The sequence below is a fragment of the Sphaerodactylus townsendi genome, linkage group LG12 (assembly GCF_021028975.2).
Source record: "Sphaerodactylus townsendi isolate TG3544 linkage group LG12, MPM_Stown_v2.3, whole genome shotgun sequence".
NCBI lineage: Eukaryota > Metazoa > Chordata > Lepidosauria > Squamata > Sphaerodactylidae > Sphaerodactylus > Sphaerodactylus townsendi.
The window spans coordinates 28,085,656-28,105,175 of NC_059436.1; the positions used below are offsets into that span (position 1 = coordinate 28,085,656).

Here is a 19,520-nt window from a genome sequence, read left to right on the forward strand (position 1 = left end):
GTTACTAATAGGAAGAGCACCAAAATCAAAGCCGTCCGCTGAGCAGAACAGAGAAAAATCTTTTGAAATAAAGAACTTACAGCAGATCTTTTTGTAATCTTCTTCTGGGTCTTCTAGGGGATACGTAAGATTTTAAACAATGGCCAGAAAAGTGCCTCTACAGTGATGCTCTAGAAATTTTCCCATGTTTCTATGGTCCCTACTATGAGGATTATGAGAAATTCCTAGAGCATCATCTAAAAGTGACCCCACATCTACCCCAAACTCTACCACCCTGAAAATATCCCAGTATTTGCTGAGGTCATGCTGGCAACCCTGGCTTGAAGTGTTTAGATTTTCTGATATCCATTTGTAAATTCAAGGTCTAGAAAATTGGATGAATATTTCCAAATGCAATTCTTTAAATGGGAGGTTTGAAAAGTTTTATTTTTTCCTTGTCAAAAATTAACTACAGCAATTATTTTTTTGCTCCTTCGCTTGTTTTACAGATGAAACAACATGAAGATTGTAGAAGTTGTCCAGGAGGAAATGTTGGCCAATAAGAATGGGACACAGATGGGAGGAAGACACCTCAACAGTACTTTCCTCCCTTACTACCAGCATTCACCAGCTATTGCCACCATTTTCATCATTGCTTACCTCATTGTCTTTCTCTCATGCATGGCTGGAAATTCGTTGGTATGCATAGTGGTGATGAAGAGCCGGCGCATGCGCACTGTCACCAACCTCTTCATCTTCAACTTGGCCATAAGTGACCTACTCGTGGGTATCTTCTGTGTACCAACCACCCTGATGGATAACCTGATCACAGGTAAGAGTTATCCTGAAGAAGATGCCTGAGAACTGAATGTTCAGGGACTCCATGGTCCTGTGAACACAAATTTGGCATGGCATAGTTGTGTTGACTGTTAAAGCACATGGCATAAGAAGCAATTCTGATTTTAAAAGAATGTTGATGGTGAAAAATATCTGACCCATGTATTATTCAACTGTGGTCTCAAATAAGAGCAGATGGGGGGGGGGGGGCTTTGGCCAACAGGCCATCGGTGAGGACATCTCTACCCCCAGCTGTATCCTTCCAATTGCTGTAATGTCCATGCTCTTTAGTGGGGCCTTTCAGCTGAGTACGGCTGACAGTCTTAAATTGTCAACACTTTGGTATCTGGGTGGAGCCAGACAATAGAAAGTAGGACTAGAGATGAATTCAGGGGGTAGAAGCCTGTACGTTTCCAGTGAAAGAGGAACTAATAGCAATTTCAATTTCATTCTGTGATTTGCACCAGCAGATAATGGTGAATTGGGGCTGCATCCCTAATGAGAAGTGCTGAAAAGTACCAGAGCAAGACCCAGTCAAATAGAAAAATAAAACGGTGGCACCTTAAAGACTAACCACTTTTATTTTAGCATGAGCATTCATGAGTTAGAGCTCACTTGTTCAGAGGTATGAAGAGGCAATCATTTTGGGAATACTTACAGGGAAAATTACAGAAGTTGGGAGGAAGGCAGGAGTTGAGATAGAGTGAGGATTTATGTGAATTCTGTCATAAATCGTTCAAGGGGGATTTGTCATGCAAGGAACTGAAGCGAATTTTGGATGATGCCAGGTTCTCACTTGGGGAAGGAAATCTCCTGCTGTCAGCTCCTGTTGTCTGCAGCCATTCTGGTGGCTAGCAGGAGAAAAAAAGTGTGAGCTGATCATTGACACAAAGGATAATGTCATTTCTGGGGGAAATCCAGTAATGACATCACTTTGCTGTAGGAACTGGCAGAAACTCTATGGTTTTGAGATTCCTAGTACTGTGTGATGTTACTTCCAGGAAGCACAAAGAGATCTGACATGAAGAGAGCTTGCATTCCAATTAGGGATGTCAGACTGGTGTTTGGCATCCCTGGAAGATTTAGCAGCCCGGTATGGGCAAAAATGACATAGGCAATGTGGCCAAAATCAGAGATTATTTCACATGTGGGGTTTCAGGCATATTTGATGTCATGCATCACAGTGAATATCTTCACAGTGAGGCTGTAGTAGGTCTCAAAATTATTTGGCCACCCCAATCAGTTGAAACTGCAAAAAGGGGCCCTTTCCAATGACAGATGATTATTGCACTCCCTGAGGTATTGACCAGTGACAGTGCTCATCTTCAGGTACAGGAGTTTATAGGCATTGTTTAATAAACTGCTGTTTTCCTTACTGCTCTCTGTTTCTGACATTTCATTTAATTGAGGATATTTTGAATGGCTTTGATAATCTATCTCCTGGAGGAATTTTTACTGATTAACTGTCAAAATTTATCCTGAAGTGTTACTTGCTAATTTCTGCAAGCACAGATATGTTCCTTCTTCTCTGGCCCTTGATGGGTTATTAAGGTGTCTGAGAAACCAAGTTATCCACCTTGTCGCATTTTCTGCAAGATGATGGCAGCCACTGACTGCAGATCACTTTCTCTGTCATTGGAACTCATACAATGCAGATGTCTTCCGCACCTGCTGCTAGGCCTGCTTTGTGTTCTGTGTCCAACGTGAAGTAAACTTTGAATCCTACATTTTCCTTATTTGCCTCTTTCGCAGATTCTTTCTAGAAACTAGAGTGTCTTAGAACATATATGTGTCGAATGCTAGGATGGATTGATTCTATCATGGAAGCCACGGCCCTCAGTTTGAAAAACCTGAGGAAGCATTGAAGTAGTGTCAGTACAAGAGGGGCATATTTCAAAATCCTTATTTGAATATGGAATGCCAAAACGTTGCCGAGCTTACTCATGATGCACGTTTATCCCATTATACCTTTTTAGGTAATAGGGAAGCACTGTCACTATTTGGAAGCTTGCAGGATGGGATCTGCTTGGAGTGTAAAGAGGGGGCTTGGCTTTTGCAGAACAGTTTAAGATACTGGGCGGGGGGGGGGAGGTAGTGGTGGAGGTTCTCGTGGATCCAGCCTTGCTGTTTGAAAAGCATGTTGGCATAATGGCCAAGAGTGCCTTCAAGTGGCAATGACTGGGTTGACTGAAATGAATTCCATCAGCTGCATCTGGTTTGCCAATTCACTCCTTTCTTAAACTCAGCCAATCTTGCCACAATAATTCGTGCTTTTGTAACCTTTTGGCAATGAGCTCTGTGTTTGAAGACAACCTGGAAACTTCAGCTGGTTCAGAACACAGCATCTTCATTACTGTCAGGGATTATCCAACAGGAATATATCCCACCTGTCCTAAAACAACTATACTGGACACCAGCTTGTACCCAACTCCAGTTCATGAAGGTGATATGAGTTAAAGCTATGGTCTAGTACTCACACGTCAAAAGGACTCTCTCTCTCTCTCTCCCCCCCCCCATGTGACCTTGTGTACCAACTATCATCCTCAGTCTTCCATTGGTCTGATGATGCAACATGGCTGCTCTTAACTTGTTATGCTTGTATGAAGTTTCCAATTTTAAGGGGTACAGTGCATTGTGTTCTATGTTTACTAGAAATAGGTGGGTTCTATTTGGATTTTCCATCTCACATACTATAATGTTATCATTTCAGGCTGATTAATGCAATTTTATCGTCCAACATGTGTGCCAAAATTCCAGGAGCCGTGATTACTCTTAAGTCCCCAGGAACTGGGCATGCAATGGGATTTGTCTCCATGTAGATCTTTGATTTGATTTGGATTCCTTGTGGTGATGAACATAACAACGACAGTTTTTGTTGTTGTTCTTGCAAATTAAAAATGTTACAGTAACAATAAACATGCTTATTCTGTCACTTTTTGGTCAATAGGATGGCCTTTTAACCAGATTGTCTGTACCATGAGTGGCCTTGTCCAAGGGATGTCTGTCTCGGCTTCAGTCTTCACCCTTGTGGCTATAGCCATGGACAGGTAAGGATTTTAGCTCCTTATGGGTGTTGCAATGAACAAGAGAATTCTTGTTCCCTACATACTGGGCATCTATTAGCCATGAGTTGGCTACCAAAACCCCATGGATTGGTTGGTAGCTTGCCACCACTGGAAATTATAGTCAATAAGGCACGAATGTATATCTCCGTGATCCTTGATGGGATCGATGAGTGCAGGCAGGACAGACCTGAGAAAACTGGATTCTAAACATGGCAGTTTAGATGAGAGACCTAATGCAATTGTGCTTACAGTGTGCATCAGGGAGACTCTGCTACCCAGAGGTAGAGCTAGAAGGGGACGGGGGGTACACGTTGCACTGACACATGCTTGGGGGGCAGCAAAAATTTCAGGTGTGTTTTTGTATTTTTTAGTGTTTTTTAGTTTTTGGCCTGCAGGGCACGCAGTTTTGGGGGGACTCTCCTGATGATACCACCCAAGTTAGGTGAAGTTTGATTGAGAAGTTCTGAGAGAACTCAGCCAGCAGGCTTCATGTGCAGGAGCGTGGAAACAAAATAAGCTTTTGGGGGGCCATAAAATTGAAGCAAAGGTCTCCAAACCTGGATGCTATTACCAGGAGGACCTCCTGAGCCACCTTGAAAGTCTGGTGCCTCTATCTTCAAAAATGTGCAGCCTGCCTACACACTCAGAAATTCCCCATTGGCTACAATGGAGCAAAGTCACTGAAAACAAAGAATCTTGGGCAAATTTCTTGGGATGCCTGTAAGGGGTATATTTTTAAAGATAGTGACACCAAAATTTCACGGTATCATTTGGTAACTATTCTTATGATGCCACCCAGGTTTGGTGAAGTTAGGTTCAGGGGGACCAAAGTTATGGTCCCTCAAATGGGTAGCCCCCATTTCCTGTTAGCTCCCATTGAAAACAATGGGGATGGGAACCCCCTTTGGGGGTCCATAACTTTGCTTCCCCTAAACCAAACATCACCAAACTTGGTTGGTATCATAAGGACAATCTCTGGATGGTTTCCTGAAATTTCTGTGTCACTACCCTTAAAACTGCGCCCCCTGCGACCCTGAAATGTTGGCGCCCCTCCACGTGACCAAATGGGGGCGCCCGGGGACATAGGGTACTCCCTGTCCCTAGGCTGGTACACCACTGAGGTGAATACTTTATGTGGAAGCCTGATTTGCTCAACTCTCTGCTCAAAAACATGTGTGGGGATCATACAGGCTTTTTTTGTTGTTCCAGCTTTATTCTGTTGTCATTATCATTGGTTTCCACCAACTTCTTCTTTGTTGCTATCACTGATGATTCTTTTCAGCTTTTAATCCCATTCATGTGCCGTTCATGCATAGATTGTTGCAAAAATAACACTAGCTTGTATTTTACTACACCTCTGAGCCAAGATTGAACGCTTCCCCCAACAAAAGAGCCATTTCTGTTGGAGGAAGTCTCCTTAGGCTGGGTGAGTGACGAGATGCAAGTCATTGAAAAAAATCTGTATGTTTCCCAGGGAAAAAAATGGTACAAATATAAAGACTCATTTCTCACAAAGCAGAAGTGGGGATATCAAAACAGGGATGTTATTAAAGAGGCAACCTTGTGAAATTTCATCTCATAGCTACTTCTAATTTCTTATGCTTTCTCCCCAGATTCCACTGCATTGTCCTGCCCTTCCGGGAGAGACTTAGTGTATTCAAGGCTGTGGTTATCATTGTCATGGTATGGCTTCTAGCCATCGCTATCATGTGCCCATCTGCCATCATGCTCACTGTCACACACATGGAAGACCATTACATGGTGCTAAGTGATGAGAAGAACAGCACATATCCACTGTACGCGTGCTATGAAGCCTGGGCAGACAACAGCATGAGGAAGCTCTACACCACTATTCTTTTCATTCACATTTACCTGGTGCCTTTAGCACTTATCATATTCATGTATGGAAGAGTCTGCCTGAAACTCTGCAGCTCCACAGTACCCATCACTGACAATCTGCCTTGCAGTGGTAGAGTCAGCGGCATTTCTAAAAAACGCATCAGGGCCATCAAGATGTTAATTCTGGTTGCTCTCCTCTTCATGATTTCATGGTTGCCTTTGTGGACTCTGATGCTGCTGGTGGACTACACCAACTTGGCTGGTGAACATCTAGACTTGTTGACCAGCTACTTCTTTCCTTTTGCCCACTGGCTGGCTTTTTCCAACAGCAGCATAAATCCAGTTATCTATGGATACTACAATGAGAACTTCCGAAGGGGCTTTCAGGCGGCCTTCAAGTTCCAGTTTTGCTCTCACAAAATGGACCCTCAAGAGACTTATTCTGAGCAATCCCGGGGGCCTGCCATCTTTGGGATGTGCAACAAAGTCTTGGTGGATGCAATTTCTTCTAATTCGGTGTCCTCGCAGCCATTGCAGAATAGTGCTCCTCTCTTCTCTAGGATTATCCAACCCAAGCGTACTGGTCTTCGCTTGGAAGACATAGATAAAATAATGACCCGCCATGGAGTTAACCAGGCTTGGGAGAAGACAGAGACATAAACTATTAAAACATTTGGCAAAGAACAGGACTAATTTCTATAAAACACCATCTTCTCTTGCAATTTCTGTGTTGTGTAAAAAAAAAAAGTTAACATATCTAGGACCGCTTATGAAGAGGGACATTTGCTTATGGCCGGAGATGCAGCTCTAGGTCTTAAGAAGCTGTATTCTTGGATTCTGCTGCCACCCTGAGTCTTGTTCACCGGGGAAGGGCAGGGGGTATAAACAGTGGTGGGATCTAAACATTTTAATAACAGATTCCGAATGTGGTGGGATTCAAACAGTGGCGCCGCCGCACCCACGCACCTCCAGCTCCTATTGGGCAGGGAGGTTGCTTTAGTAATCCCTTCTCGGCACTCAGAAAAAATTAGTAACCACTTCTAGAGAAGTGGTGAGAACTGGTTGGATCCCACCTCTGGGTATAAATAATTTTTTCTTTCTTTCTAAGTTCAACAGTCCATTCTGCACAGCACAAATAAGATGTTTGGGGGACGTTTTAAAAAGAGGCAACTTTAAAAAAAAAATCCCAGACAACACAAGTGAGACATCCTGCGGACTTTAAAAAAACCCACCTGTCACATTTTGTCTGGACAGCACAAGCCTCAGAGGAGAAAAGAGGCCTTTCCCCACCTGACTCTGGTCACTTTCACCCCCAGCTTGTGCCCATCGTTTTGTGTGCTGCTGAAAGGAGACTCCCTGTGACCACAGCGTATGCTATATGAATGAAATTCACTAGACTTAACAGCCACTTCAGGCTGCACAGTGCTACGCTTCCATTACAGTGTATGAGAGAAGGGAAATAAATTTGGAAAATCAACTTTAAAAATCATTTAAAAAATTTGAAATGACCTGGTGCAAAAAAAAAGTGTTTTTGGTTGTGGTGGGGTGGCCGCCCATGGGGGAGGGAAGGGGCATCCAACTCAGGTTTTGCCCAGGGCTACAGTTTGCCTCGTTACTGTCCTGGTGGGACCCCCCAAGTTTGGTGCAGTTTGGTTTAGGGGGTCCAAAGTTGTGGACCCTCAAAGGGGGTGCCCCATCCCCCATTCTTTGCTAAGGAGATGGGGGCTACCCTTTTGAGGGTCCATAACTTTTGACCCCCTGAACCAAACTGCACCAAACTTGGGGGGGGGGGGTGCCATCACAACAGTCTCCAGATGATACCCTGAAATGTTAATGCTGATATGTCCAAAAATGCACCCCCTGCAGGAACATCCCAGAAATTTGCCCAAGAATCTTTGTTCTGCATTGAGTTTTCTGCATTGCTGTCAATGGGGGTTGCAGGCTGGGGGGGGGGGATTTCTGAAGACACAGTCTCAAATCTTTCATGGTCTCATCAGGAGACTGCCCTAATGATACCCCCCAGGTTTGGTGCAGTTTGGTTCAGGGGGGCCAAAGTTATGGACCCTCAAAACTGTAGCCCCTATCTCCTATTAGCTCCCATTGGAAACAATGGAGGATGGGGCACCTCCTTTGGGAGTCCATAACTTTGGACCCCCAGAACCAAACCTCACCAAACTTGGGGGGTAGTGTAAGGACACTCCCCTGATGATACGCTGAAATTTTGGTGCCTCTAGCCTAAAAACTGCGCCCCCTGCAGGCCAAAAATCGAAAACCACTAAAATACCCAAAAAAGAACCCTGCATTTTTATGCCCCCCACAAGGTGGTGCCCTGGGCAGCTGCCCACCTTGCCCAATGGGCATTATGCCCCTGGATGCAGCCACTGGCGTAACGTCCACTTGGCATGGCGAGATGCTGCATGAGAGCAGGTGAATCCTAGGAAGACAGAAGGACAAGGACTAGGAGTCAAATTTATTGGTCCTCGCCTGCTCCTGGGTCAATATATATATATGACCCAGGAGCCAGTATATATATATATTGACCCAGGAGCCAGTATATATATATATTGACCAAGGAACTAGTATTTATTTATTTATAGTTCAAACTTACTACAGTGCCCACCCCCAAAGGGCTCTGAAGTCCTTATGGGAAATGTTCTTTGTTTTTCTGTGATTCTTCTTTGTGTTCGATATGATGTAAACCTGTTTAAAACTAATACAAATTTTAACCTAAATGAAAAAAAAATGTACTGGAGTTTCTTCTTATAGTGAAAAGTTCTAAGGCCAAAAAACATTTCTCACAGAAGACTCAACACTAAATCTCTATATATAAAAAGCTAACAGTGTTTTTGTTGATGACAGTATACCTCAGTAACTGCTGGGCCAATTCCTCTGAAAATTCCCAGCCACTATAGTCAGCCAGGTGAGAGTGTTTTTAGATGTTCACATACCTGAAATTTCACACCTGGCCCAGGTAAAACACCTTTTTCCTGGCGCCCCATGGTAAAGGACATGCAGCTGCCTGTGTGTAACTGTCACCCTTAGAATGTTCATGCTGCTTAGAATGTTCACTCAGATGGCCAGATAGGAGCAGTGGAAACAGTACATAGGCAACAACTCGAGTGGAAGTGAAACACATACACACACATACACATGAGAGAGAGGGAAGGGAGGGAGAGGGAGGGAGGGAGGGGCGGCATGCAAGGGAAGAAAAGTGAGAGAGGGGAGAAAGTGAGGGGTGGCATGCAATGGAGGGGAGGCAGGGGGGCTCCAGACATCTTGATACATGACCTTGCACTCCACTCCTAAGCTGGAGGGAAAGGGAAGGGAAGGAGTGGCAGGGGTGGGCATGCAAGCGGGAAGAAGGAAGTGAGGGGAGGAAGAAGAGAGTGAGGGGCGACATGCAAGGGACGGGAGGGAGGGGCCAGGCACCCTAGATTCCCTGAATACTGTGGTTACAGTTAAGAAAACCAGGCACGCATTACTCAAGAGTAAGCTCGGTACAACAACCGTGACATACTTTGAATGGCTGCGTCATGCCCCTCAGAGGGTTTCCTCAGAAGCGCCACCCATTGCCACCAACCAAACTTACTCCCAGGTAAAGGATCATGACCAGCCAGCCTAGATGTGTGGGAGGGGTGCCTTTCCATTCCCCCCCCCAAGGAATGTGGGCACACACATCAATGACATTGCACAGTATCAGTCTGCATGTTTGCATGAGCACGTACTGCTGGCCTCTGCAATTGATTTGCTGCTACTGTTCCTTTCCCATTTCACCACAATAAGCCACAGCAATGCGTGGCCGGGCCCTGCTAGTAACACAATAAATTGTCAATGATTTATTATTACCAATATAACCATGACACTAATTTTTCAGTTACCAAAGCTCTGCTTTGGGGAAACAGCAGTGATAGTTCAGTTCAATGAACAGAGTTAAGATTTCTGGATGTTTGGAGGAAATCTGTATGCTCCCATACATATATTCTAATTTTACACACACACACACACACACACACACACACACACACACACACACACACACACACACACACACACACACACACACACACACACACACACACACACACACACACACACACACACACACACACACACACACACACACACACACACTGGAGAATTATCATTTTAACTATTACTATGATATTCAAATACATGTTTCATTCTTCAGTTAGAAAATTGATATTCTGCCTCCCTAGATACCTGTTCACAGTAGGTTACAAAGTAAAAAACAATACCATAAAACTATATAACATCAATTATCAACATGAAAACAATTTGAGGGCATAGGAATAGCACAAACCAACCTCAGATGATATTCCTCAGGCTAGACGTGTTCTAAGGTGCACAGAGACTCGGTCTGGATTGGGATCATGGCAGTTTTCCCGACTAGAAATGTCCCAGGAGATTTGCCTCAGTGGGCTAAACAGATGAGAATGTATCACTTTAGTCTAACAGGGCTAAATAGTGTCTCCTTGGGGACATTTCGGGACAAGAACACGGCGAGAAGGGGAGGGCTTAACTCTCCTTTCCTTGTGTTTTGTAACCCTGATCTGAATTACATCTCTGAATGCCTGAGAATTAATTTTAGGGAGTGCCAAACACAGAACCAGCAATACTTATCTATTTTGATTTACTCAGACTTATGGTGCTTGTTTGATTATCCAAATAAGATAACTGTTTACTCTTGTTCAAGGTCCTCCATATGAGGAGAAATTCCAGAAAATAATGTCCATCAACTTCTTGGTGTACTTCTGAAGATAGGGGCACTTCTGAATGTGGTTAAACTCTGCAAAACTGAACTGTTATCTCTGGACAAAGCAAACATCTTGTTAATCAGAACCAAATGATTTTCTCTGAATATTTGTTCAGTTAATCCAGGGCAGCAGAATCATGAGAGGTGATTTGTTCAGTGAAACCTCTCCCCTATCTCACTAATATAAATATGGGTAGTAGGTTTTTTGCAGATACGGGCACTCAGCTTTCCTTGGCTGTCAGGTTTATTTCTCACTGGGAAGACTCCATTGAGAGCATATAGAAGAGACAGGATGGTAAGTAGAAAGCTTATGAGCTCCACTATGCCTAACTTTGAAAAATTTAGATGGGGTAAAATACTGGAAAAGCTGTGTACAATTTTCAGGATTTTGACTTTTTTGTGGGGGAGGGGGGGTCCTTAGCACCAAATGAAACATGGATTATGCCACTTTTAAAGGAGCCATGCATCCCCAATTATCACATCTCATCTTACACCATACCTCTTGAATGGCAGCCCCTGTAGATATTGTGAAAACGCTGCTCTTTATTTAGCATAGTCTTATTTTTGATGTTCTGTTCTCATAACTCTATAATAAGTAAAATGGGGAGAACAGAGATGTGATAATTGTGAAATTGTATTTGGAAAATGAAATGAATGGAGCACTGATGAGGGCAATTGAAAAGCTAACAAACGCGTGTAGCTTCTGCAATGTTTATTCTGATGTGGATGCATGGCTCCTTTAACCAGCCTGCCTAACATTACTCCGGAGGGAGATGCAGTCATGGTAATATTGTATCCATTCATGAAAGTGGTGATTGTGTTTACACCTGGAAGAAAATAATTCATGAACTCAAAGACAATTATTCAGTCACCGACTTGAAGTATAAGACGTATGAAAGGAGACAACAGATAAAGTCATAAGCCTTCATTGAGGTGAATGTGTTGATAACATTGAAGGAGGATGTTTAGCTGCATCGGTGCTACTGAAGTTCTCCCATCGGAGATATCTGTAATGAAAGTAAAGATTTGTTAATGGCAATTGCATTTTATGTATGGTTATACACTGTAAATTATATTTGTAATATATACAAGCCACTGTGCAGCACACGTGCGTCACGTGATTTTTTGGTCCGGATTTGGCTAACCGCTCGTTTGACCCACAGGTTGAGAACCGCTGATGTATAGGGAATCCATTTTTGAGCCTTTTCACTGGGTTACTTTTCAGGTTGACTTGTTCCTGCTCAGCAGAGAATTGTATAACTAAACAGTAAGCAAATCACCTAGCCAGCCTGTGATCATAAAGACACACTGTATTGTCGAAGGCTTTCACGGCTGGATTCAACTGGTTGCGGTGGGTTTTCTGGGCTGTGTGATCTGGTGGATCTTGTTCCTAACATCTCGCCTGCATCTGTGGCTGGCATCTTCAGAGGGGTATCACAGAGGCAAGTCTGTTACACACTGTGTCCAGTGAGAAGGGAATGTTTTAGTGGGGTATATGGAGTATATGTTGTCCATGTCCCAGAGTGGGGAATCAGTCAGTAAGTGTATTGTTTCAAAAGTCTCACTGTTCAGCATTTATTAAAGTCTGTGTTATCAATGTATTTCATGAACCACACTTTCATACAACCTTAGATGTCATTCCCGCCTCATGTCATTTAATTACCTGACCCTACGACCCTAGGTAGTATAACCTTACTTCATGCGTAGATTCAAAGGTCCCTGCAAAACAAGGAAGTGGAAGTTCACTGCTACGGCAACTGCACCACTACACAGCTGACAGAGGGTCAAGGCAGATGATAGGCAAAGTCATAGGAAGTTCAGCTTCCAGATGACCACATCTGTCAAAGATATAAGTTTGCCTATTGAAGATGTTCACTGTGAAGCCTATGGATTCTTTAGTTCTGACTGCCTGTCAAGATGAATGAACATTCGAGAGAGCACAGTTTTAATTTACTGCACTCCTAAGGAATCTTTAAACTGAGAAGGGGCAAAGCCCCTCATTTTTTATAGTATCCTGGGTGAAATAAGAGTCAAGAGAAGCTTCTCCAACCCCACGAGGAAGGAGAGATCAAAATACCATAGTCCTATGCTGTATTGCTGCAATTCAGGGCTGCATGAACAGCAGTCCTGGCTCCAGGGAGTACTGTGCAGTAGTACTAAAATGCTGAGGTTTAGGGCCAAGTGAGTCCAAGCTGGGAGGTGTAAGGAGCAGGAGGAAAGATGCCGAAATCATGTATCCACTTCCCAGTGGTTCCTTGTGGACCCCTCATTTCTAGGTGGATAGAATTGCCAGTCTACCGCTCTAGCGACATCCTCAAGGCAGCAGCAAACAAAGCAAAGCAAAAGAGAAAGCAACCACAACCAATCAGTGCAAGTTTATTGTAAGCAGCAGAAGCATCCAATAGTGGTGATGGGGAACCCTGATAACTAATTTTGGGCCCTCTCTTGGTAATCAGAGTGAGGGAGTCCCTGCTTCTGACATTCAACGGTCTGTTCTCTCCATTTCTGTGTGCCCTCTCCCCAGCTGGTGAAGGAGTTGGTTAAACCAGTACTGGCCTGCCATAAAGGACATGGGGAGAGGGGCAACAGGGGAGGCCATAATCTTAATGGATGTGGAATGGTATAGTATACTCCTATGTCATCAGATCTCAGAGGGTAAGCAGAGTCAGTTCTTCAGTGGGGGACCACCAAGAAAGACTTTGCAGAGGAAGGCAATGGAAAACCACCTCTGCCTCTCACTTGCCTGGAAAGCTCCTTGCTCGGGTCACCCATAAGTCAGTTGTGACTTGATGGCACTTTACACACTCACTCACACACACGTACTGTCTTCATGCCTGGCTTAATCGAGTAATCTGTCTGGCTGTTTTAGGAAACAGGATGTTGGGCTAGATGAGCCCTTGCTTTGATGCAGCAGGGCCCTTCTGACCTGTAGACTCCTTCCACTCACACAGAAGCCCAGTTGTGTTTGTGAAATGTTCCTCCATTCCTGCGCAGAAAAGTAAGCTGTGCCGTTGCTGAAGTGTGGGAAACACTCACTTGTTCCTTGCCCATAAGAGAACCACCTTTTTCTGAAAGCCAGGATTTAAAACAAAACAAACCCTTCTTACTCAGAGAACAAACAGATTAAATGGCGGAATAAAACTGGATCATAAAATAAACAGGACCCATCATTAAAAACAATAGGATGATGGAGAGTGCTAAGTGACAAGCCCATTTACAGTTTTGTGCTATGTGTGGCACACTGACCGCTCTCGCCAGGCCAGAAGGAAGCAAAAGGTCAGTTCACCTCCTCAAAGCTTATTATGCTGGAAGAGGCTTAATGGTGGTTCAGTGACAATGTGAATTGCTGAATATCATGTGGCAGTCTGGATGTTGGTGACCCTCTTCATCTCTGGGGAAGAAGAGGGGGCACTGATATTTGACTGGCTTTAGTTTCATGAGTATTTCTCGGGCAGAGGAGTGATGGAATCTGTTCAGATTTTCCGTGTAGTTGTGGCTGGTTTCTTAAAAGTGCAAAGGAAACTAAGATTATGTTGACTAAATAAAGCCCAACTGGAAACAACTTAATGCTCAGTTTTGTTTACATTACAAACTTGTATAAGTGTAATACTAGCATACCGCTATCAAGACTTCCTTCAAATTATCAAGGGGGACTGCAATTTGGTGAGGGTGCTGAGAATTTGTCATTAGAGATCATGAGCCCCCTTTCTCAGAATCCCAATTCCAAGGATTCCTTGCAGGTAGGAAATGGTTTACAGTGCAGTTCCAGACAGAGGTACACCTTTCTAAGCCCATTGTCTTCAGTGGATTTAACGATAACTATATTTAAGATGTAACTATATTTAAGATGGCATTGTTAAGCCAGCTGAATTTTCCTGACATGTAAAAATTTAGCAAGTGACATTTTTCTCAGAATGGTGAATAAAAGTGGCGCTGGGTAAAGCTTTTCCCATCACTGTACTCCAGTGCAGGAAATACTTTTCCAGTTGGGTTCAGCATGCATGGCAGTTGCTAAAGGCACCACAAGACTGTCTACTTTTAATTAAAATAGACTTTATTGTTAATCAGTGCATGCATACTCAGGGTAGAAATGGGATTCCTCATGGAAAAGCCCTGAACACACACAATTATTAGAGAAGGAGGAGAAGGAGGAGGGGGAGTTTGGATTTATACCCCACCTCTCTCTCCTGTAAGGAGACTCAAGGTGGCCTACAAGCTCCTTTCCCTTCCTCTCCCTGCAACAGAAACCTTGTGGGGTAGGTGGGGCTGAGAGAGTTCCAAAGAACTGTGAATAGCCCAAGGTCACCAAGCAGGAATGTAGGAGTGCGGAAACACATCTGGTTCACCAGATAAGCCTCTGCCGCTCAGGTGGAGGAGTGGGGAATCAAACCTGGTTCTCCAGATTAGAATCCACCTGCTCTTAATCACTACACCATGCTGTAGGAAATACAAGATTGGCCCATTTCCTCAGCTTGGCCATTTTATTATCTGCAGGAAAAAAACCCTGCAATGCACTGCTCTGTGTCTTATATCTGTATCCCAATCTATGCCCTTTTAACAGTAAGTATCTTTCCCCCCAGTATCTACTCTTGCTGCAGATAGCCACTGGAAGAGAAAAACACACAGAAACAGTCACTTCCCTCCAGGTTGATAGCTTGGATGAGTGATTCCCATATTCCCACACAGCCTGGTAGGGAGAATAATGGGCTGTGATCTTGCTTCATTTTCTCCTGCAGTCTCTAGAGAAAATGGTCGTGCAGAGAGCTGGGTGTGTGAATAAACTGCAGTTCAGCCCAGAGAAGACAATGGTGCAGCTGGTCAAAGGAGAGACTACTTGGGCACTGCAGGCAGCCTGCCCTAGAAGGAGTTACGCTCCCCATGAAGGAGCAGGTTTGCAGCTTGGAGCTGCTTTTTGGATCCTGGCCTCCAGTTGGAGGCATAGTGCCTTTGAACATGAATGTTCCATTTTGCTATCAAATAGACATTCAAAGATCTATCCTCCCAAAAATTGGCTCTGTTAATTTTTTAAGAAAACAAGAAAATGTGCCATCGCACATCTTTCGGTGGCAAGTTTCATAGGTTAATTATGAGACAGCGTTTCTTTTCATCAGTTCTTAAGCTCCTGTTGATCCATTTCTTTTAGTGATGTTGAGTTGCAGTAGTGTAAAAGAAGAAGCAAAAATATATTTCCACTCTGCACTGTTCACTAACCCACTGCACTGTCACTTCTCTGTTCTGATCTCTTTCCCCATCTCTAATTATACACTTTTTTAAAAAGAATCAAGGATATAATTGCTGTACTAGTGAGGGAGCTAAACCATGCCCCCATGCATTATTTTTCTGTGCCCAACTATTTGAAACATTTTTCATCCTACCCACTTCACTTGTGGGCTTGGACTGCAGCAAGGAAGGGGGACAGGATTTCAGTGGGAGCTAATAGGAGATTGGGCTACACCTTTGAGAGTCCATAACTTTGGACCCCCTAAACCAAACTTCACCAAACCTGGCTGGTATCATCAGGATAGTCTCCTAAAAATACCCTGAAATTTTGATGCTGCTAGCCCAAAAACTGCACCTTCTGCAGTGTGAAAAACACTAAAAAATACAAAAAACACAAACGAGCATGGGGGAGGGGGCAGCAAAACTCAGATTTTGCACCGGACTCCATTTTCCCTAGCTACGCCTCTGTCAGTGATTATGGCAGCTGTATTTGGTTCTCCCTAACAACAGAACACCTGTAGAAGAAATAACATGTTGTAGAATTTAACCTACTGTTAAATGGTTTAACGTAACTAGGAAGACAGTGTGACCGCCAGTTATGTATAACTATAGGGACTGTGCTTGTCTTCTACACTTTTGAGTTGTGGATAGAAATGTTCCAGACCTTTCCTCTTGCATTTCATGAGCTTTTAATCCATTCTCTAAAGGTTTTCTCACATCCACCATATAATCTCCCTGGCTTTGCTGCAATTTCTCTCAAACTTAGTTCTTATTGCCTTTCTTAGAAGATTATCCCAAAATGTGTTTAGGAAAGTGTGGAAGAAAAGATATGGATTTCCACTCCTCCTTCCCCTCATAACCTCATATCTGCCACCCTCCACTCACAGCTGGTGGGGGGGGGTTGCTGTTTTTCTAATTTATCGATCTATATATACAATGGCAAAAAGCCAGCCTGTGGGGTAAGGCGGAATGTTGGAGAAGAAGCATGGAGGGAATCTCTGCATGTAAGCACTGTTTCTCTGTGAATGTTTTTGCATTTGCAGTGACACACAGAACAGAACTGAGAACAGTCCCCCTGCAAAAGCAGCTATAATCAGCTGACTGATAACTCATTTCATGCATCTGATGGACTAAGGTGGATGAATCTTCCGCTTCAATAATTTTGTTAGTCTTTGAAGTGCCACAAGCCTTTTCCCCCTGTTTCTGCTACAAAGTACGAATATGGTTTCCCCTTTGTGATGTGCACCCGTATAACAGAGAAGCTAAACTTCCTCAAGACTGCTATTGTTTTCCCATCTCTGTTTTTTTTCATGTAATGATTAACCTTTAGTTTTTATTTGTTTTTCCCTCAGAGGTGTCATTCCTTCACAAATGTTTCCATTGTGATGGTCCCTGATAAAGTTTTTCAAGAAGAAAAGAGGCTAATGCTGGGTTTCACTCCCCCCGTTACTGTCATGACATGTATATATTTATACCTCAACCACACCTCAGCCTAGGAATGATTGAATTTCATGGAGGTGTGAAGTGACATTTTGCGTCATTACTGAGAAATCTGGGGATTCCCCTTGTGGCTATAGAAATGTTAACTCACCAGCCAACAAACACATCATGTTTCTAGTACTATAGCCTCAAATGGACACTTCCTCCTTTATTATACATTTAGGCACAGCCCCATCCTGCAGCTTTATGAGAGGATCCTGTTGGGGTTTTGGCACGTCCTTATCAGCAAACACTTCTGATGGCGATAAGGCGCTACCAGCCTCTATAGGTTGCTTAGTCTAAAATAAATAGCAACTAGGACTGAACTGAATTCTTATTTGCCTCGGAGACATTTTATTTGTGTGTTCGTTGACCCAGGAGAACCGAACAATGTTGGCACTCTGCTGTGATTAGCTAACTGCCTTCTTGAGGGAACTCTGAGCAGCCAATTCCCCTACAGACAGGACTGAAGAACAATCTCTTCCTGTCAGAGTCATTTATCCCCAACAAAACTGTTGTCCAAAGCACTGAAAAAGCTGGGATGATCAGCAGAACATGCTGGTTTTCCTCATTGTTTGCCCTTTTGTTGCTTATCTCTGAAAAGAAATCACACTTAAGCTAAAAATAAAAAAAACATATGTCAGGAGTGAGAAAAAGAAGTCAATGGAGGATCTGTCCTAAATTGACAAGACATGGGGGGCAATGTGAGAGAAAACATGGCCATTAAATGTGCAACATCTCCTACTAATAACATCTGATCTCCGGGGGACAGAGATCAGTTCATCTGGAGAAAATGACCACCTTGGAGGATAGATTTAATGGCATTATACCCTGCTGAAGCCCCTCTTTTTCCCAAATCCTGCCCACCTCATGTTTTACCACCCAAATCTCCAGGTATTCCCAAGTACTTGCATCTAGCTTTGTCCCAGCTGCCTTTCCCTTGAGCTCTGCTTTCCTCAGACCCTCCTTGTCTTTTTCCCGCTATCTCCAGGACTTCTTCTCTATCATCTCAGCTCAGGCTTTGTGCTTCCTTACTAAGCTCCAGGGTGTTCTGTTCAAACTCCCTTCTCTTTGACCTTTACATCCATCGCAATACCTTCTCTTCACCTGCCTCCTCCATTCTCTTTTCTGTGTCCTCTCCCTTTCTTCTGTCGACTCATTTGTCTGCCTCAGGTTCTGTCAGAGTTCCTTTCAGGAAGACTCCTAAAGAACTAAGGAACCTCCTCCTGTGACTCCTACGTCCAAGGGGCTCCATACCTACCATTGCCCACCCCTGGCAGATGAGAGGCTGGTGGAGAAGAGACTTACCAAAAGGGCATCCCACAACAACACAACACCACCTCTGAGTAGAACTCATTTGGGTTGCTGACAAAGCCCTGGCAGATGAGAGGCTGGTGGAGAAGAGACTTACCAAAAGGGCATCCCACAACAACACAACACCACCTCTGAGTAGAACTCATTTGGGTTGCTGACAAAGCTCACTCTGCCTCAGACCATTCCATATGCTATCAATTCAGAGAAAGACTCCAGGGAGGACTCCGATTGGGACCTGGACTTCACCTGGCAGGAATCCAGGGTTGGCTTGAGATGTCACTCAACCTTGTTGGACAGCTCCCAAGTGAAGCTTCCACTGGTCAACAGCATTCTCAGGATTGTCTTGGACATTTGGGAGAAACTGACCTCTGCGTTGACTTCCACCCAAAAGACTGAAACATCAGGAGAGCATGCTACTAGAACACGGCCATACAGCCCGGAAACCTCACAACACCCCAATGGTCTGCGTTCTTGTCTCTAATAACCTCCATCAGCCTTGCCATCTCTGCATACCCTGTAACAAGGATGCGTATTTTCATGTGGCCATACATGAAACCCATTGGAAATATCTCAGGTTTGCAGTAGGCAATCTGGTTTACGAGTTTTGCATCCTGCCCTTTGACCTCTCATCAACCCTAATGGTGTTCACTAAGGTGATGGCTACTGTAATGGAGCACGTCTCCCTAAAAGGTTGCACAATATTTCCTTATTTGGATGACTGGCTCTTTGTAACCCGCTCAGCAACAGGTCTCCAGGAGCAAATGGCAACAGCACTGCTAGCTTTCAAAGCACTGGGGCTAGTTGTTAATACTGCCAAGTTCTAGGTCTCATGGCCTCAGCCATAGCCACAGGCAGGTTTGCTAGGTTGTGCATGCGCCACCTACAGAACTGGTTTGTGCGTCCTTTAGAATCAATGTGGATTTGCAGTGGCATCAACTTTCGATTCCCAGATCATATTTGGATCATATTTAATGGACATATTAAAGCTTTAGCTTCTGTAATCATTGTTTGCT

General features: G+C 43.9%; 1 protein-coding gene across 1 annotated transcript; it reads left to right on the forward strand.

Annotated features, from left to right (window-relative positions):
• The first annotated feature begins 498 nt into the window (after nt 1–498).
• Nucleotides 499–6,380, forward strand: LOC125441510 (neuropeptide FF receptor 1-like). Its single transcript, XM_048512118.1, has 3 exons — nt 499–811; nt 3,764–3,863; nt 5,495–6,380. Exons 1-3 carry the CDS (start codon nt 499–501, stop codon nt 6,378–6,380), a joined length of 1,299 nt encoding a protein of 432 aa, XP_048368075.1.
• Nucleotides 6,381–19,520: the final 13,140 nt, after the last annotated feature.